The 19,647-nt window shown below is 34.8% G+C and overlaps 1 protein-coding gene across 1 annotated transcript; it reads left to right on the top strand.

Moving 5' to 3' along the window:
- Positions 1-898: 898 nt before the first annotated feature.
- Positions 899-19,461, top strand: LOC128017356 (pleckstrin homology domain-containing family O member 2). Its single transcript, XM_052602716.1, has 6 exons — positions 899-1,305; positions 8,736-8,885; positions 10,126-10,248; positions 13,558-13,662; positions 13,874-13,972; positions 14,728-19,461. The coding sequence occupies exons 1-6, from the start codon at positions 1,297-1,299 to the stop codon at positions 16,264-16,266; spliced, it is 2,025 nt and encodes a 674-aa protein (XP_052458676.1). The 5' UTR covers positions 899-1,296; the 3' UTR covers positions 16,267-19,461.
- The last annotated feature ends 186 nt before the right edge of the window (positions 19,462-19,647 follow it).

The raw sequence follows: 19,647 nt of genomic DNA, 5'->3' as shown, positions 1-19,647 counted from the left end.
CTAGTTGTGCTAGTTTACTTCGAATTTGCATCATGCAAACACATTTATGCTTTGTGAGAGTTTTTGTTACCTCTAACACCTGTTTTGTTATTTGCCATTGTTTTTTTCATAGATGCCCTATCTGAATCTGATTTTAAAGGGACAGTTCACCCAAAAATGCTAATTCTGTCATCATTTACTCACAGTTGAATGCAAAAGAAGAATATTTTGAAGAATATTGGTAACCAAACAGTTGATGGGAGCCATGCTTCAGAATAACTTCTTTTGTGCTCAACAGAAGAAAGAAACTCAGAGGGTGGGGTAAATGATGACAGGATTTGCATTTTTGGGTGAAATGTCCCTTTATGCAAATGAAAAAATATATAGATTTATAAGAAGATTTACTTTATTAACTGACTGATGTGGAACAAAAGACATTTCACTTCCCCCATTCACTTTTTTTCTCGCAATTTGGACTTCCAGTCCCTCAGAATTCTGATTTTACATTTCATAATTTTGGCTTTTCTCGGAATTCTGATTTTTGGAATTTTTCTGAAATTCGGAATTTTGAGTGGGAAATTAATAATTCTGAGGGCTAAAAGCCTGTAGGCCTAGACTCAAAAATTGCTTGACCTCGAGGAGAAAACAGTAAGAAAACATGAAAACAATAGGCACCTCGAGCACTTTTGAATTCATTTCAGGAGGGAACACTGACAAAACATAAATGCTGTCATTGCTAACTAATGCAACTAAATTATCACAAAAGATTTAATGTTCTGGACACAACATCTTTATAGTAGTTGACATGTTAGAGGCAGAAGAGAGATAGCGTGAGATTAGCGTAAATAGACGGTCCAAAATAGATCTATACAAATTCCATTCAAAAGTCTTTTAACTGGAAAGTCATTCTAGACCTCGCGCGCTACGTCCGTCAAAGCACTTTCTGTAAGAGCGCGCGAGTGTAGAGTGGCATTCTTGTCGTTCCGATGCTGTCTAGATAGGCATCGATGTGTTTGAGACGCGGCCGTGCTGTCTCTTGGCAGCAAAAGAGGCTTTTGGGGTCTTACCGGAAATCAACTTTTATTTATTTATTTTTGTTTGCGTCTCAAACTTGTGACTGCTGAAAGTCGAAAGAGGAAAAAGAGCCGCAGAGTCCCGTTACAGTTTAGCCTCATACACAGTTCCTTGTTTTTCATCGTCATGGTGGATGTGAGAAAGTGGAGACGAAGAGACGTCGACAGTTTGAACCCGAGATAAAGTCCTGCGTCGGGCGTTTTCTTCTGCTCATAACGGGATCTTTGTTTTGTTTTTAATATCATGGAAGATGTGAGTATTTCGCACACCTTTCTTTATCACTATGCAGATGATATTTGAAAATGGAACATTTTTAGCATTATTTTAAATAGTCTTTCTAACTTTGGATCTTTTAAGTCACTTGCGACGTGAAGCAAAACTCACTTGACTTTAGCTTAAACTTTGAGTTCGTCCAGTGCTTGAAAACTGTCTGTCTGGAAATGGTGGGTTGCATCACTTGTTTGCTTTCGTGCACTGAGATTAAAATGTGTTGTGGAATGCTGCAGTAGAGTCAGCCTTAATTATGAACTTCTAATATTCTGTTCATCAGATCGAGGTGATGTAGCTTTAGATCGGTACCAGGAAGTGAAGGGCAGCAGCATCCGACACTTCTAAAACAAGCCATGTGTTGGTTAACTGTTTTCTGCAGATTGACAGATATTGACAGCATACAGACAGACAGACAGACAGATAGATAGATAGATAGATAGATAGCATGTTTTTGATTCGAAGGTGTTGCATCCACCCATAGGGATATACAATTATATATAGGCTATATCCTAGGCTATATATATATATATATATATATATATATATATATATATATATATATATATATATTACACATTTCCATATGGAAAAGTCAGGATATTATGCCCTGTGACCAGTGGCTTCTGATAATTTTTCTATATATAAAAAAAAATTCATCATCAGTTGAGCCCAATTAGATATGAATATTAAAGGATAAGATCAGATGTTTTGTCAAACTATTATTATTTTTTACATTTAGATACTAATGTAGGGCAGAAGGTCATGTGACAGAAACGATACTGAGTATCTTTACAAACATAATCAAAACACTCTTTTCATGAGCAGGAAACATATTTAATATGCCTTATTTAAAAGCTTCTATCTATCTATCTATCTATCTATCTATCTATCTATCTATCTATCTATCTATCTATCTATCTATCTAGCAGCTAGCTAGCTCTGTTTCAAACCATCTGTATGTTAAAGACAAACAGATTTGTGCTAAGAAGATGCTCTTACTAAGTGAACAAGTAGTTTCAGGAAATGCTTACTGAAACGAGGAAGTAACAGTGGTCAGAGCTGAAGAAAAACACTTTGTTAATATGTAGTGTACATAGCTAGAGTCATTATTTAGCTTTGATAAGAAGACATTACCTTGACATTAGCATGCCTCGAATGTCTAAAGTCTTGGTTGTGGTTTGTTACAACACAAGTGTCTGGAGTTGAAAACTGAGATGAATAGGGACAGATGTTTGTGTCAAGGGATCTGTTTGTGCCTGAATGGCTTTTGTGTACATCGTGGCCAATTTGATGCCGTATTTATCTGAACATAATGACAGCATGGAAAAACATTTAATGTGACGTTAAGACAAAGACCAACTGTTGTGGTCACAGTGAATTTGGCTTGTCCTGGGGCTTCAGAGAGCCATGGAAATCTTCTTCACTGTTCGCTGTTTTTTTTAGGAAGATAACTCAGTGTTTACCTCATAATGAATCTCTTAATGAGGCTGTCCTCATCTTTTCAGCTTGTAATAAACTTGTAAAAGCATCAGCAGTAAAAGTGCACTTGTGCACCATTTTTAGGCATTTATCTCTTCACTATCAGCATAACATCTGTGTTATTTTGCAGCTTGTTTTGGTCAAGAGTCACCTACTTATACAGGAAAAAAGTGACTAACCACGGTTCATTTTGTTTTTATGTGACATTTAGTGGATGGTTAACAGTGTTGGGTGTAATGCATGATTGAGTAATACGTTTAATAATTGAAAATTATTTTAATTGTTAAGTAAAGTAATTACTTTTCCATTGAAAGGTTAAAGTAAGGGACTACTCTTCATTTTTATGTAATTAATTAGTTACTAAATACTGAATCTATCATCTAATGTCAAAATGTATGTTTTTTAGGTTACCTTTTTGACTCTTTAAATACTTTGGTCAGTTCAGCAATAATTTATGCAAGTTTAGTAATTAGTACAGTAATCTAATTATGTTGTTAAACATTTTTTTTTTTTTTTTTGAGTAACTTAGCTTGCTCTGTTAAATATGAACTAGTCAGTAACACAATAAAAGAAAAACATCATTCAAATAATTGCATTAAAGTATTAAAAGTAGAAATATTTGTAGCGTTTTTTTTTTTTTTAATCGAAAAATAATACACTGCCATTCAAATGTTTCTACACTGCAAGATAGTTTCTGATACTTTTATTTAGCAAGGATGCTAAATCAATATTTTATATTACGTTTTGTAAAATTTCATAACTTGCGCATTCCAGTTGATTCTTTCTTTGTTAGGATTGAGCTGGTTTCAGATTGATAATTGTCCCTTTCGTACCCTGATTGTTTATGTATTTTGCATTTGTATTTATTCGTAGGTTTCCATCACATATATAAACAAATGAAACAAAATGAAAACAACATCAATGATAAAAAAAAAAAAAAAAAATTCCAATAATAGATAAAAATGCCAGAGAGAAGTTTTGTAAAACTAGCAGTAAGGAGGACTGAAGTGAAGCAAGAATACTTAATTCCTGTAAAATCTGTCACGTTGGTTACTATTTCCTCTTTTTTACTTCTCTGACTGGCATTCTTGTTTTACACTTCCCTGTGATTGAGATGTTGCAAATATTTTTATATCAAATAAATTAGACTTTCTATTATTTATATGTATATTATGCATTGGTTCTTATGTCTTACGTAAACCATCTAGAAAACTTTATAAAATTATTATTATTATTATCAATAATAGTAATATATGCTTCTGCTGCTGCTTCTACTACTACTAATAATTGTTGTTGTTATTTTACTTTTATTTAACTTTTATATTATATATTGAGTATTGTTCTTATGTCTTTGTCTTATGTAAAGTGCCTTTAAAAACAATACATAATATACAAAATGAATAATAATAATAATAAAACTTTTATGTCTTTATGTCTTACGTAAACTGCCTTGAAAACTTTAATGGAGTTTTATAAAAGTATTATTAATAATAGTAATTATTAGTATTTATTAGGATTAACCCCTTGAGATGTATCATCTCGTTTTCGAGGGGGTCCTTACAATGAAACACAATTACAACTTAAAGAGCATAACAAGATTAAAATTAACAAAACATCAACAAACAGGCAAACAATAAAACACCACCAAAATAAAAAATTAAAATTACAGTACACATAACAACAACGACTACTTTAAAATAAGATAATAGAGATTGTTTAAACAACCGAAAAGAAGTAATGGATCTAATATCTACAGGCAAATTATTCCAGTCTAGTACAGATTTAAACATAAATGCTTTCTTACCAATTGTTTTTTTTAACACGAGGAACGAGAAAGTAAGTCTGTACAGAGTGCCTAACTTGATGATTTGAAGAAAAGAGTACAAAGTATTGTTGTAGATAACTAGGATAATTAAAGTAAATACATTTAAATATAAATTGGAGCCAGTGAATCTGCCTTCACACATTCAAAGATGGCCACTGAAGTGCATCATACATTGTACAATGGTGAGTGGAAAAAGAACATCCTAAAATGAATCTAGAAATTCTATTATATGCCGAATTATGTGAGACAAGATCAGATTTTAAAGCCGTCTGATAAACCACATCACAGTAATCAAAAAACAGAAATATTAATAAAGAGAAGCAATTTCGAGATTGATGCAAAATACTCATTCCAACATTGACTTTTCGTTAAACATGATTAATATGTGGTTTAAAGGAGAGTTTAGAATCAAGCCATACACCAAGATATTTAAAAAGTGTCAACTCTATGCAGAGGAGTACCGTCTTTACATGAAATAACACAAGAACAGGTTTTAGAATTAAGTTTATATCTAGAACCAAAAATCATAGTATATGACTTGGTTTTATTAAGAACTAATTTATTAGCCAAAAGCCAGTCTTGTAAACTATTAAAGTCCGATTGAAAAGATAACTGAATTTGTAAAGGATCAGAATTACATGTATATATGACAGTATCATCCGCATAAAGTTGAACCTGACAGTTCTTAATAAGTAATGGTAGATTATTTACATAAATAGAATAAAGAAGTGGTCCCAGAACTGAACCTTGAGGCACACCTCTTTGCTGAATCAGGAAATCAGATTTATTCCCATTTAGGACAACGCATTGTTTCCTGTTGTGCAGATATGAATTAAACCACAAAATTTTATTTTTTGAACAACCAATAGCATGAAGTTTATCTAAAAGCAGATAACGATCAACCAAATCAAAAGCTTTAGTCAAATCAAGAAAAATAGCGCCTGTAAGCTAACCATTATCTAAGGCTGAAAACACATAATTTGTAAACTTAAGTGGAATGATTAGACCTAAAACCAGATTGAGATGATGATAGAATATTATTAATAGATAAATAATTTGATCATATCAAGTATATCACCTCCCGTATAAAGCGGAGTAATGCGTGCACATTTCCTGATCACCGGCAACTCACATGTAGACAAAGAAAGATTAAATAAATCAGCTAGTGGATACATAAGAATATGTGAAGTTAATTTAAGATACCTATTTTCAATTCCATCTAATCCTTCACCACTAGTCACTTTTAATTCATCAATGGCACTCTGAACATCAATTGGAGCAATCTTCCCAAATGAAAAAGAACTATTACATGATGTAGTCTCATTACAAATATCAGTAAAATTAACAATAATAATAATTTAATTTATTATTATCATTGTCCACTTGTTTTGAACATTTGTGTGGTTTTTCAAGTTTAGTGAAAATGCTAAATGTAATAATTAAAAAGCAATTTGTCAAATCATTTTCCTTTTCTGGCCCATGCAAGACTGGAACATTGGAGACATTGCTAGGGTGTTTTGGAAGGTTTTCTGGTAATTGCTAAATGGTTGCTAGGGTGACATGGGTGCTACTCGGTGCATTTCTACAATGTTTCTTATGCCAGTTACTAGGTGGTTGTTTTTCAAGTTTAAGTCAGAAAAGCCAAAACCCAAAAGTCTCTATGATGTTCTGCTCCCATGATATGATTTGTCATCCATGTTCATTGCACAAACATGTGGGAATGAGTTAAACTGCAAAATTGACTTTTTGTTAATGATCTGAAAATACCCCAAACCCTAGTATGAGCAACAGCAACACTGATGCAGGCCACATGAAAACACCACCAATGAAACTTCACGCTTTCTTAAATTATCTCATCTAGCACTGTGAGTTCCTGTTTGATCGACCCGAGCTTAACGTATGTTTTGGCTTATTTCCTGTTTTATCATATGCTTTAAAACACTGCACACTCTCTCTCTCTCGCTCTGCTGTCGTATGCGCTCCACTTTGTACGTCCAAATAGGCTCCGCTCTGTTTTTTCACGATATAGATTTTTCCGTCCCACCCAAAGTCTCTCTCCGGCGAGTGTGTTGTGATGTGCCATGCGCTCTGCTCCAATTTACACACAAGCAGAATGAGAAAAACAAAGAGCTGTCTCATACTGCATCCCCCTCCCTCAGCACAGACGCTGCCAGGGCATGGGTGACCTGATGGTTTCCCGGACAGGGCATTGTGGCACAGTGCTGCTCCTATTATCCTCCAGGTTTTCTTCCCTCTGACATTTGTACCTTCTCTAGCACATGCTGCTCTTTCCAAAGGCCTAGTGAAAGTGGAAAAACAGCTCGATGACCCTCTAAAGAGACATCCTGAGGAAATTCTTCGCATTGACTCCTATTGAAATTTCCTGGGAATTCTTAATGCAGCTGGATTTTAGTTTCTTAATATTATATTAATAATAATTGCAAAACTTAAAAAGCATAAAACTATACTTGCCTGGGTCTTTTTTACTCTCATAATCATGATTGTTAGAACTATTGTTTTACATTTTCTTAAAGGGATAGTCTTTGGTTCCTCCATTGACAGTCTATGTGACTACCACTTTGACACTTCAAAAAGTTAACAAAGAGATTATAAAACTAATCCATATGAATTGAGCAGTTTAGTCCAAATTTTCCTGGAGAGACTCGAATTGCTTCATATGATGAACAGTTTGAATTTAGTCTTTTATGTATGAAATAATTGACCTTAGGTGGTGATGTGACCACGATTTGAAGTAGGCCGTAATACATCGTGTGTGTATTATTCGCTAATAATTCAACAGGCTTCAACGCAGCTCATCCCATGCCTCTGTTGCTAATTAAAAAAAAAGATTTTAGACCTAGTAACGGAGGCTGGAGCTGTTGAAAGTTATGCAGTTATTAATGCAGTTATAAGAGAAAGAGAGAGGTGAAGTTACCAACGTAGTATCTGGAGGAGCCTCATGAAATTAGGTGTGTCTGTGTATCTCTCAACAGTGTTCAGTAGCAGCATCTCTACTAATAGTGAAACTGTAAGTTCATCCGCTTCAAGAACAGCACTGTGTTACCTCAATAGTGAGAAATTTCATGCATCCTGCTGAACTTTTAAAGGGTTAGTTCACACAAAAATGAAATTTAATAACTCACCCTCGAGTCATCTTAGGCATACATGACTTTCTTTTTTCAGATGAATCCAGTCGGAGTTATATAAGAAACTGTCTTTGATCTTTCAAGCTGTTTCATGTGATTCATCAGGTGTTGCATGCATCAGTCCAAAAGAAGTTAAATAAAAATTGCCAATCCATTTAAAAAAAGTGTCTCACATGGCTCCAGGGAGTGAAAAAGGCCTTCTGTAGCGAATCGATGTATTTTTGTAAGAAAAATATCAATTTTCAAAATGTAATGTGAGACACTTTTTTTTTTTTTTTAATGGATTGGCGATTTTTATTTCACTTGGTTCATTCTGTTGTGTTATGCAGCACATTTGAGATTCTGCAAGGACCAGTGAGGTTTGTTTTTTTATGTTCGCTGATCAAAGTTAATATCTAAATAAAAGCCTAAATTAAATCTGTGCATCATATAAAGTGAATGAGTCTCTTCAGAAAATTTGGACTCAACCTGCTCAATTCATTTAGAATTTAATATTAGTTTTACTTATTAATAATAACCCTGCTTCAATGTATGTTTTTTAAAGGAGAATCATAAGTCTTTAAAACTTAGTTTTGTATCTTCAATTTTTAATTCAAATGTAAGAAGTGTGTTTAAATCTGTAACCCTAAATTATGAGACATAATAATAGTAAGGCTTTCCTTAACAAACGCCAGTAATTATGAGCTTAATGATAAATTCAGATAAGATTTCCAAAAGTCATGAGAAGGCTGTAAAAAATGAAACCGCGCAGATGTGGGAATAATGCATCATCTGTCCTTTCTATTGAGTGTGGAAAAAAAGGTCACATGTAACTCATATGCCAGCCGAAAATATATATATTTAAAGCCGCTACATATTTCTTCCTCCTCTTGAAGTAAGGACTCAGATCTCAATGCACGTCAAGTCAAACTGAAATTTAGGTTTACTAACAATGCGTATTTGCCCCTTCCTTTCCAAAACAGGGTGTGAAAGAGGAGCCAGCCAAGCCCAAAGAGGTGACGAGCTCTGGGAAGGCCGGCTGGCTGAAGAAGTATTCAGGGAAGTTCTTTGGCAGCTACAAGGACCGATACATTCATCTGGACCGAACAGTGATTGCAGTCTATGAGAATGAGGTAAGTCTGCTAAATCATGATGAAACATAGGCTACGAAGTCAACATGAACCCAACCTACTGTACTTTTCATCATTTCATGTATTTCTGAGTAAAATATGTTATTGCACAAGAAAAACTGTAGGTTGGAACTTGGTTGTGTATCCATTGGATTGGATTGTTAAGTGGTCCTCCAAACCATTGCTAAAACATTTTGTACTTATACTGTAGCTATTTGGCCGTCGATTAACATTTATTCTCCATTACATTGAATAACAATAGCTGGTGTAGCCTCCGGTGTCAAATCTTGCTACAGTGCGTGTAGGTTTGGAAGATTATTTTTGATGGAAAATGACATGATTAGAATAATGTGCGCTGATGAATTAAGGATGGTCAATTAAGAAATGAAGTTTTCTACAAAGCTCAGATAAATCAGTATTGATTACCAACATAAATGAAGAGCAGAACAAATCTAGATTCATCTTTAGACATCTATCTTTATTAAAACATTGAAATAGATTTATTTTCTCTGCCAAATTATTTCACAGAATAAATAAATCACCACATTATACTAGAGTATCCACCTTCATATCAAGACATAACAATGCAAAATCACAAATTAGATTTTCACACACTGAATTTTTTAGCTCTGTACTCTTAAAGTGTCAATGAACTATTTTTTTTATGTGTGTGCATGTATTTTTTTCATAAGGAATTTTTGAAGAAAGCATTATTTTAGTACTATTTATATACTATTATTAAGATTTTGAATTAGCTTTCATTTTTATGTTTTTCTATTTATTATATTTTTAGTTATATTATTTCTGAATTATGTGTGTATTAAAAAAAACATCAATTTTTTTTTTTTTTTTTTTTTTTAGTTTTTTTTTAAGTTCTTCATTTAGTGATTTTAGTGCTCTTATTTAAGGTAAACATTTGTAGTTTTATATATTAGATATATAATATTTTATTTCAGATTAATTTTAATTAATTAATCTTTATTTACACTGAATATACACTTTATATCTATTTTTTACAATGAAAGTGTATGGTGAGCACAAGGGTCCTTAGTCCTTAATGCAGTGAGAACATTCTGCTAACTATCCCATTATTTCAATGGAAGGAAGAAAGGCATACAGGTTTGACAAAATTTTTTTGTAAACTAGGCCTTTAAATAAAACTCCATTGAACAACCTCTGAGCAATACAATTTTCCTCTGGTTTATCCTTTTTACAGATTAGAAAATGTTTCCCTGTCTTGCAGGAATTGACAACATGCCTGGAGAAACTGGACTTGGTCAACTATGAGACTTGCCATGAGTTAAAGAGTATTTTCACGAAGAAACACAGACTGATACTAATACGAAGCCCCAAGTACGCTAACAAGGTAATAATTAACATTACAGTGCTGTACCACGTCAAATATATCAGTCTACCATTTCCTTTGTGCATGATATAAAGAGTGGCTCACATTAGGATGACAATGCAATACACAGTTGTGGATGGCTGGCTTGCAGTCGTGACGTCAGTAGTTCAATATGGCATGCACTAGAGGCACACTAGCTCATTGTACTGAGTCTAATGAACACATGACCAATGATGAGCCAATTACTCATGCCTCAAGCTCTGTGACCCTTCACTGCTGTCGAAGTTACTTGGCTGAAAGTGTGTGTGAAAGGTCGGCTGTTGCATGAGTGGTGCTTGTATTTGTGCTTAGTGTCAAATATTGCAGTTATTAAGATAAGATGATTAACATCCTGTGTTACATGATTTCACAGAGTGTTATTTTCAGCATTGTTCACACTTATCATGACTTGGTAATTCATACTTTAAACCTTTGTTGCTATACTTTAGTCTTGGTTTCATGTTGCTGACTCGTTGTTAACAATGGCCTTAACTTAAGGTTAAAACGACATTAATGCAGTCATAGGGGGAAAAATCTTTAGACAACCTTTAGCAAGGCATAATTTAATGTCCTAGTGTTTATATATACAAAAACACAGGGCACAATTTCCTGTATAACTATGCAAATACTTGTGGTATATCAAAACAGCCACAAACCATAATTTTTCACTTTCTAGTGAAAATTAGATTTTTCTCTATAGACTGTTTGCCATGTGTCAAAATATCAGGCTGCTGATGAATAAATATGTCTGAGATGATTAAAGGAAAGCATGTACTGTACCAAGGTTTTTTTTTTTTTATGTTGGTTTTAGAATTTTTAAAGAAAGTGAATGACTTTAGGTGAGGAAAATAAGGAGTAATATTATTTTCTCTAACACTTCAAATACCAGTGTTATTTCAATATTATTTATTATTAGTGGTGGGCATAGATTATTTTTTTAAATCTACATTAATCTCACTGTAATCTTGGAATTAATCTAGATTAAATGGCTCATTTGAATTCTGCCAAAGGCATTCAGAATATGTGTGCTACCCAAATAAAATAATGACTAAAAGTAAGTCTTTTAGAACGGGTTTCTCAAGACAGGTCGTGCATTAGACTAGGAGCTCATCTCCTGTTTCCAAAATGCATCACAAACTGCTTGAAAAAGCTGTAAACGAATTCCACATTGCACAAGGTGCAAACAACCTTTTTACGCCTGTTTACTCCATCTACAGTGTGTATGCGTTTTGTATTTGTTAACGGATTCCTGTGTTCACGCGGTTGCGGTGCGTTCCAGGAGCGGTGCGTCTGCAAACGCGTCCTGTGTGAAAGCACAATGAGTATGAGTCCGTGCTGCTTCAGCACCACATACGAAACATACGCACTGCAGATGGATTATGTGTGAAACAGGTTTGTGTCCTGTCTAGGTTTCCGTTGGGAAGCTTCTTAAAAAATAATAATAATAATTCCCTGAAGCAAACCCGGCGGCTTCAGCTGCATCCATGTTAGCACGTTACGTTTGATGTGGGAATTTCACAGTAGGCATACACACAGGTTTAAAGACTCGTGCTCGCCCCCTACAGTGCAATTCGGCCAGGTATACATCCGCGCTAAAATATCAAGGTTAAAGTCATCATAGCTAGTATAGACCCAGTTCCCAACCAAACTTTGAGAATAGATTAATGGTGATATTTTTTTATCGCCCGATGAGAGTCTCACGTTAACGCCGATAACGGCCCACCACTATTTATTATGTTTAAGTTAGTTTTCTTGTAAAAAAATGTTTAGGTTCAAATACATTTTTGGTAAATGCTTTTGTCTTTTTTATTAGTTATTTAATAATATATTTTATTTTATTTTAGTTTTGGTTTGAGTAATTTTAATATTTCAGCTTAAATGTATGTCAGTTAGTTGCTGAAACAACATTTCAAATTTTCAGTGAAGTTTTTCATCTTATATATATATATATATATATATATATATATATATGTGTGTGTGTGTGTGTGTGTGTGTGTGTGTAATATAATATTGAATCATTCGGTACAACATCCACGATTCAATACTTGCTTGTGAATTGTGTTTTTTTTTTTTCAGTTTTATGTTTAAATAATTTCTTTGCATTTTATTTTATTTCTGATCAAAATGAGAGAACACTTACATATACCTCCAAGTTATTGGTGTTAACCCATCACGAGGTGCTAATTTACTTAATTATATGACAAACCCTATTTATTTAACTGGCAGCATTCCTCTAATTTTCACGAGATTGCAAGACGGTGGGCCGCTCTAAGATGACTGAAAGCCTGCACAAGCAGGTTGTCCAGATGAAGGCCAAAGAGATGACCCTTTCAGCCACTGCAAGAGAAGCTGGTCATTCCACATGTCTGATTCCTTGAACATTGCAGCTTTATAAAGACATTAATTAATTCATAATTCATCATCATTTCAGGCTGCAAATCAACAAAATGTGATTATTTGAAAGAGCTGTTATTCTTTCCTACACCCACTGTATACATTGCTTACTGTACACTATAACAATCCGGAGTCTTGGAGGTGGGGAGAGGACTTGAGAAATTCTGGAGATACCTAACAGGCGAAATATGCATTATTACTAACAGATGACGAGAGCGAATCGTTGGCGAACTGCAAAGAGCTCAGCAGATGTCAAGAGACTAGAAGAGAAAATGTGTGTGTGTGTGTAAAGAGCAGCCAGACCAACTCGTCACTTTTTCCTCCCCTGAAAACTGACCAGCCAGCTGTATGAGTCAGACACCACAGCCTGGTGTTTTATTTTATAACTAAACCTCACGTATACTGTAGTTCTTGAAAAGAGTTTAAAGATTTAAGAGATTCCAAACCCTCCTGTTTCACAAATATTTTAGACACACCCTAAGAATATAAATTTTCGGAGCACTTCGGAGACTCATGCTGTGTCTGGCAATATACAGGATGCTAGTGACACTTTATATAAACCTAACTGAACAATGGGACATCCTACGGACAAATCACTTTGTATTTTCCGGTTTCATTTTGATGATGTTTCCAATCATCAGGGATGTTCAATGCAAAACAGAAACTGGATCTTTAATAAAACCTTTATATAGTACTGAATGTAATTGTTAAAATGTGATCTAGTGGGTAATGCATATGATCAAGCATAATGCTAGACACTTTTTATTTTATTAGTATTTGATTAGCATTAGGATTAGCATTTGCAACTGATTCTGTCTTTTTTTTCAGTGTTTTATTCATGTGTATGCATGTCACACAAGTTTCTTTAACTTGATATAAATTTGTTGTTCATTTTAGGTCCAAGATGTCAAACTTCAAGCACAAACCCCAGAGGAGAAAGAGGCCTGGATAAAGGCACTGAGTGAAGGAATCAGTCAGTCAAAGAACACAGTTTTTGATGAGGTACTGTAAAATGTTACTGTGATTTTTAAAGACACTTGCACATAAATAGCACCATGACTGAAAATAAAAACATTTACAATGGCCATATGTGATTTTTTTATATATATATAGATGAGCATGCACTAATCCTTTCCTTTATAAATATGGTGTTGCATGAATGGACAAAGATACAGTTACAGAAACCTATTTTTGTTTATGTTTTAAATCTCAGGTAAAAGTGGATGAAAGCTGCTCTTTAGAACATGTTACACGGAACCGACCAAAAGGGGACCGTGGAAGAAGGCCGCCAACAAGGATACACATGAAGGAGGTATGATATAATCATTTCACATGGACAAAAAAAGTCTTTCAACATTTCACACCCCAGCTGGAGAACAACTAGGAATGCACAGATACATTTCTGACCAATACTGATATTCAAATTACTTAATAATGTGTCTAATACATAAATACTTAAATAAATACTTTTGATAAATAAATACATGCATTTTAAGTGAAGTTAGCCATCACAACTTTATAATGTACAATATGAAAATAGTTATTCATTCTGAGATTTGCCAAATATTACATTTAAGAGATTAGTGTAATAAATATGAACTTTTAAAGGAGTGTTTAATGATGGAAAATATTAAATATGCAGTGTTGATATAGGGTTTGTACACGGATCTATCATGCTAATTTATGAGATATAAAAACAGTTTAGATAAAAATTTAAAAACCAGTAATATTGTGAAACATTATTACAATTTAAATGAGTTTTTTTCTATTTTAATATATTGTGGGAAAAAATTCTGCAATGAAGCTGAATTTTCAGCATCATTACTCCAGTCTTCAGTGTCCTTGAGAAACCATTCTAATATGCGGCTCAAAAAACATTGTTAGCCATTTTGAAAACAGTTTTGTTGATTAATATAAAGAAGGTTCAGAAGCACAGCATTTATTTGAAAAATCCTTTGTAGCCATGCAAGTCTCCACTGTCACTTTTGATTGATTTAATGCATACTTTAAATCACTAACAAAAATAAGACATATCCTCTAACAATAATATTCCGTTTATTCTTACAGGCTGCAAATGTTTCAAGTGATGGAATGTTTAGACTAGACCTTGATGGTGAGGTCACGGTACAGAATGGAACTCATGGCTTGAAAACAGAAGGGGATAAACAAACGGAACCTTCTAAACCATCTGCAGCGATGAACAACATTCCAGAGGAGGACACTGATGAAGAGTCCACACCCCAGAAGAAAGTTATAAAGCCGCCCATGCCGCCATCAAAAGACAACAAACCCAGTGAAACTCATAAAGAGGATGAGGCCAAAAATGAGGAACCTGCAGCTCAAAAGAAGCCCCCACCGATGCCTCCATCAAAGGAGTTAAAACCTTGCGCCTCTGTTGATGGGGCTGCTGTTGAGAAGAATGTCTCGGATAGTAAAGTGGAGGTTGAAGCAGAAAGCACTGACTCTTCCGAATCAACCCCTTCCACCAAGAGCGTTCAGGCCCCTACTCCTCCTTCCAAAAATATGAAGCCTACCCAACCGGTAACACCAGCCACAGTCACAATAGAGGAAAAAGAGAAGAATAAGGACGCTGATGGTGAAAGTACCAAGCTAGATGGAGTTTCAAATGAGAAAGAAGACCTGGATAAGTTAGAAGGGGTAGAGACCATTGTTCGATCTAAAAAGGTCATGAAACCACAAGTAGTGATGTTGGATTCACCCATTATGCCTTCAAAAGAACCTGAACAAGAAGTGCAAGACTCAAAGAAAGCATCTGAGACCACTGGAGAAGTTGCAACCTCACTAGAACCTTCTCAACTTAATCTTACTCCACTTTCAACTCCTGAATCTGTGAAAAAGAGCCCCGGACCCCCTGCTCCACCCAAGAAGAAGCCAGGCAAGGCACCTGCCAAGACAGAAGACACTGCCTCAAAAAGTGACCCAATGGTCGTTGCGTCTTCAGAAACAGCTGACATCAAATTGGCTATTCCAGAACCCAAAACTGAGCCAATTGTAGATGTGTCAAGTGAAGATTTGGAGGAGAAGTCTTTAGACAGTGGCCAGCACTCAGGAGAGGAGTCTGAAACCGGTGATCATGTTACACCATCCTCCGTAAAGCTCAAAGGAAGCTCCCAGGAACTTGATTTGGAGACCAGTGAGGAGGATCGAAAACCTTCTGACAGCAAAGCCGAGAGCTTGGAGGAGCCATTGTTAGAAACCCCACCCACCTCCTCAAAGACCTCAGTTCCCAATGCAAACCCAACCCCAAGCCAATGTGCCAACATGTCCCTGGACCTCACCATGCCTCTCAAGCGTTCTTCCAAGGCCCGCTCCGCATCCCTAGGTGACCTCCTTGTGGAGAATGCAGAGAAGATGGAAAAAAATATACCAGTTAATCCACAAGGAAGTGACGTAAAAGACTTTCAAAGCAAAATGTCTTCTAAAAACAAAGAGACTGGAGAGCTGCCGAACGCAATCGTGACCGGACAGAGTGGTGAGATGGAAATGAAAGGGGACTCGAGCCCGGAGTTCAGGAAATCTGACCAGTTACTGAAAGAAGCCACAAATCTTAACAATCTTAATAACAGAAACAGATTAAGTTTTTAATGGTAAATGTTGGTGGAAGGAAACTTGTAGGGATGATTGATCTATGCTGAAAATGAAATTTGAAAGTATGAAAGTGATCAAATGCAATTCTTATCCCCAACCAATTTCAAATCTCTAAGAAACCTCAAACGACTAAAGATGTCTTAAGGCTCGGGTATACTCTCCTCTCGCACACAGCCGTGTCCCAAGCATACGGATCCGTGGATGGATGAGTTTGACACATGCGGAGTACCACCTACTGGACTCTCTCGGTCTCAACATTTACATTTAAAAAAATTGGGCTGCATGCAAACGATGTGTGTGGATGTCTGCAGTTTACTCTGGCCTTTATAGTTTTGGTAAAATAGCTGTAAAAAAATAGCCATTTTGAAAAATATGATTAAATCACTGGCTTGTGATTTTCTAGGGATCCTGAAGACCTTGATGAGCTTGCTCAGGTGTGTGTAATTAGGGTTGTACGTGGACTGTCAGCACGGACACAAAAATTGAGCTGCATGTGTTCCTGGAGAGAGTATAGTTATAGCCCTGCTCCAAAACACCTGTCTGTAAACATCAAGAGCTCCTGAAGATCTTCATTAGCTCATTCAGATGTTTTTGATCAGGGTTAGAGCTGGACTTTGCAGGAAGATAGATTGCAATGAACATGGGTCAACTGCCTAGATCAGGGTTTCTCAAGAAGCCCTCAGGGTGCGCTTTATCCAACCATTTTAATCAACAATATTTGAACGTTTAATCAAGTTCTTCGAGATTACTAGACTTTACAGTCAGGTGAGATTGATCAGGGTTGGAGCTGAACTCTGCTAGAAAGTGCATCTTAAGGGTTAGAGTTGAGAACTCCTGCTTTAGATGATGACACTGAAGGCCTGCATGTTTTTGGTAGGAAGACAAACCATTTAGTAAAAATTGAGCTAAATTTGTACATGCTACATTTTATTTTGTGAAGAAACGTGCTAAATTTGCTAGCAGGGTTAGCATACCTGATGTTATGTCATGTAGTGTGGTCTTACTTTAGGCTTTCTGTGTTTCTTACCCCATGTTTAGTTATATTTGGTACTTTGTTAAAATGGATTTAAACCCCCATAAGTTACAAATGCACATAACACCTGTTAGATAAGTAAGCGTTTTACACCGAACACATTTGTGGAAGGGTGACATGTTGTATGCTGAGTTTTGCACTGCAACTTTTGTATAAAAAAAAAAGAGGAGTTGAAAATTTAAGAATCAGGGGACATGTTAAAAGGTTTCTAGTAAGTGGCTACCAAGGAGCTTTTAAAGGTTTTGTTTGTATGTTTTAATCCGCAGTCCCAGTTTCCCCTTTAAAGGTGCTGTGCTGCCGTTTTACTAACTTGGGCCAAACTGAATAAAACCCTAATTCTATTAAACCTCTGGCCCTTTGAATGCCTTTTCAGCTAACCTGAATATGCAAGATAATTCACAGGGAGATTTCTGTTTGGCCATCAACCCCGCCCCATATATATATATATAAATGTTTTTATATATATATATGTATTTTTTTTAAACCGAGAAAGATCGTTGTGTGTTATGAGACACATTTTTTAGTTATCTGTCAGGTAAAATAAGTAGCTAAATAAACAATTACAGTGCCTTAAACTTCTCATATATAAAGGTTAATAATCACAGTTTAAAGCTTTATATTTCCTGATCCATGTCTGTTATATAAAGTGCAGGCTAGAGTTTACTGTTTGTCTTTTGTCCATTCTGAATGATTAATGATTATCTAATCTAAAAATATCCACATTAATATTTAAGACTTTCACAAATACCCTACCGTTTAAACATTTGGTTTTGGGAAGACTTAAGTGTTTTTCAAAAGTCTCTTCTGCTCATCAAGGCTGCATTTATTTGATCAAAAACACAGTAAAAAAAAAAAAAGTGAAATGTTATTACAATTAAAAATAACTGTTTTCTATTTGAATATATATTTAAAAGCTATTGGTATTATGTGATATGAATGTTGAAAACGGTTGTACTGCTTAATATTTTTGTTGAAACCTGATACAATGTATTTTCAGGACTCTCTGATGAATAGAAAGTTCAAAATAACTGAAATTTGAAATGTTTTTACACTCACTTTTGATTAATTTAATGCATCCTTGCTTCATAAAAGTTTTTGTTTCTTTAAAAGAAAAAAACTTTCCAGCACGTAACTTTTGAACAGTAGTGTAGAAGTTGCAACTTCTAATTGTAACAAGTTTTCTGTGTAACCTACTTCATTTTCATCTTCATTTTCTGCCAGCCTTGTCTAAAAATACTTGTGCATGGTAGCATTGTGAAAAGTCACTTAATCATGCAAACACAGACTTCTAGTAAATGGTATGGGGGAAAAAATTACAGTTGAAGTCCATGGCTACTGTTAATCTTTATTTTTGGGTGAAGTATCTCTTAAATACTCTGTTCCTTTTTTTTTTCTTTCTCATACTGATGCGATGGGCAAAGCGGTTCCCACAGTCTATTAATAATCTGCAGATACTAGATTCATGCAGCACTTCACCTCTAGCTTAAGTCAGCAAAACCAACTGTGTAGCTGAGTTTTACTTCAGTGTATTCTAGACCTAACAGAATCAAGAATATTCCCATGATGAAAACTGATTATTTTTTTGTGGTACCATTTTGAAAAATATGATCTTGCATGTAAATAGTCCTTTATATAAAAGTATGTAGTCTTTGATAATGGGATTCATTTTAGTTCTTTGTCCTTTGCGCAGTACATTTTAGTGTTTCATTTCCTAATTTCCCTCTGAAGTTTCAATTTGTATCATTTCTCTAATATGTTTAATGAAACTATAGCCCAGTGAATATTTGAAAATTATGTTGTACATAGCCCGGCCAGCAGGGAAATGCTTAATATTTAAGTTATTAATGTTCTGACATGTTTGTCTGTCTAATCAAAGCTTAAGATCAAATGTAGATTTACTGTTAAATGTTTACTGTTGATGGATTTATGTGCGAGTATCTATTACCTGTATTTACTAACTGCACTAATATATTTTTAATCTAATTGCATATTAAATGTGCAAAAATGGGAAATCATTGCTTTGCAAAGCATGTCTCTATTTTTATGAAATGTCATATGCTGAAAGGTTTGTAATGTTTTTTTTTTTTTAAAGATAATGATATTTTTATCAAACCTGCATTAATCAAATCTGTCAAAAAAAATTAAATGAACTCCATATATTCTGATGTCTCAATGGGTTTGCTTTAAACTTTCTAGATGCAATTTTATTCGTGTTTAAAATTTATTTTATAAACCTAATTCCTTTGAACCTTAGTGTGTATTTATAATGAAATCAGTGACATAATAAAACGTATCACATTGTATATTCATACACAGTGGTTAATAAATACTTGGTCAGTTTAGAA

Source organism: Carassius gibelio, chromosome A7 (assembly GCF_023724105.1).
Source record: "Carassius gibelio isolate Cgi1373 ecotype wild population from Czech Republic chromosome A7, carGib1.2-hapl.c, whole genome shotgun sequence".
Taxonomy (NCBI): Eukaryota; Metazoa; Chordata; class Actinopteri; order Cypriniformes; family Cyprinidae; genus Carassius; species Carassius gibelio.
This window is presented reverse-complemented; position numbering and strand designations above follow the sequence as displayed.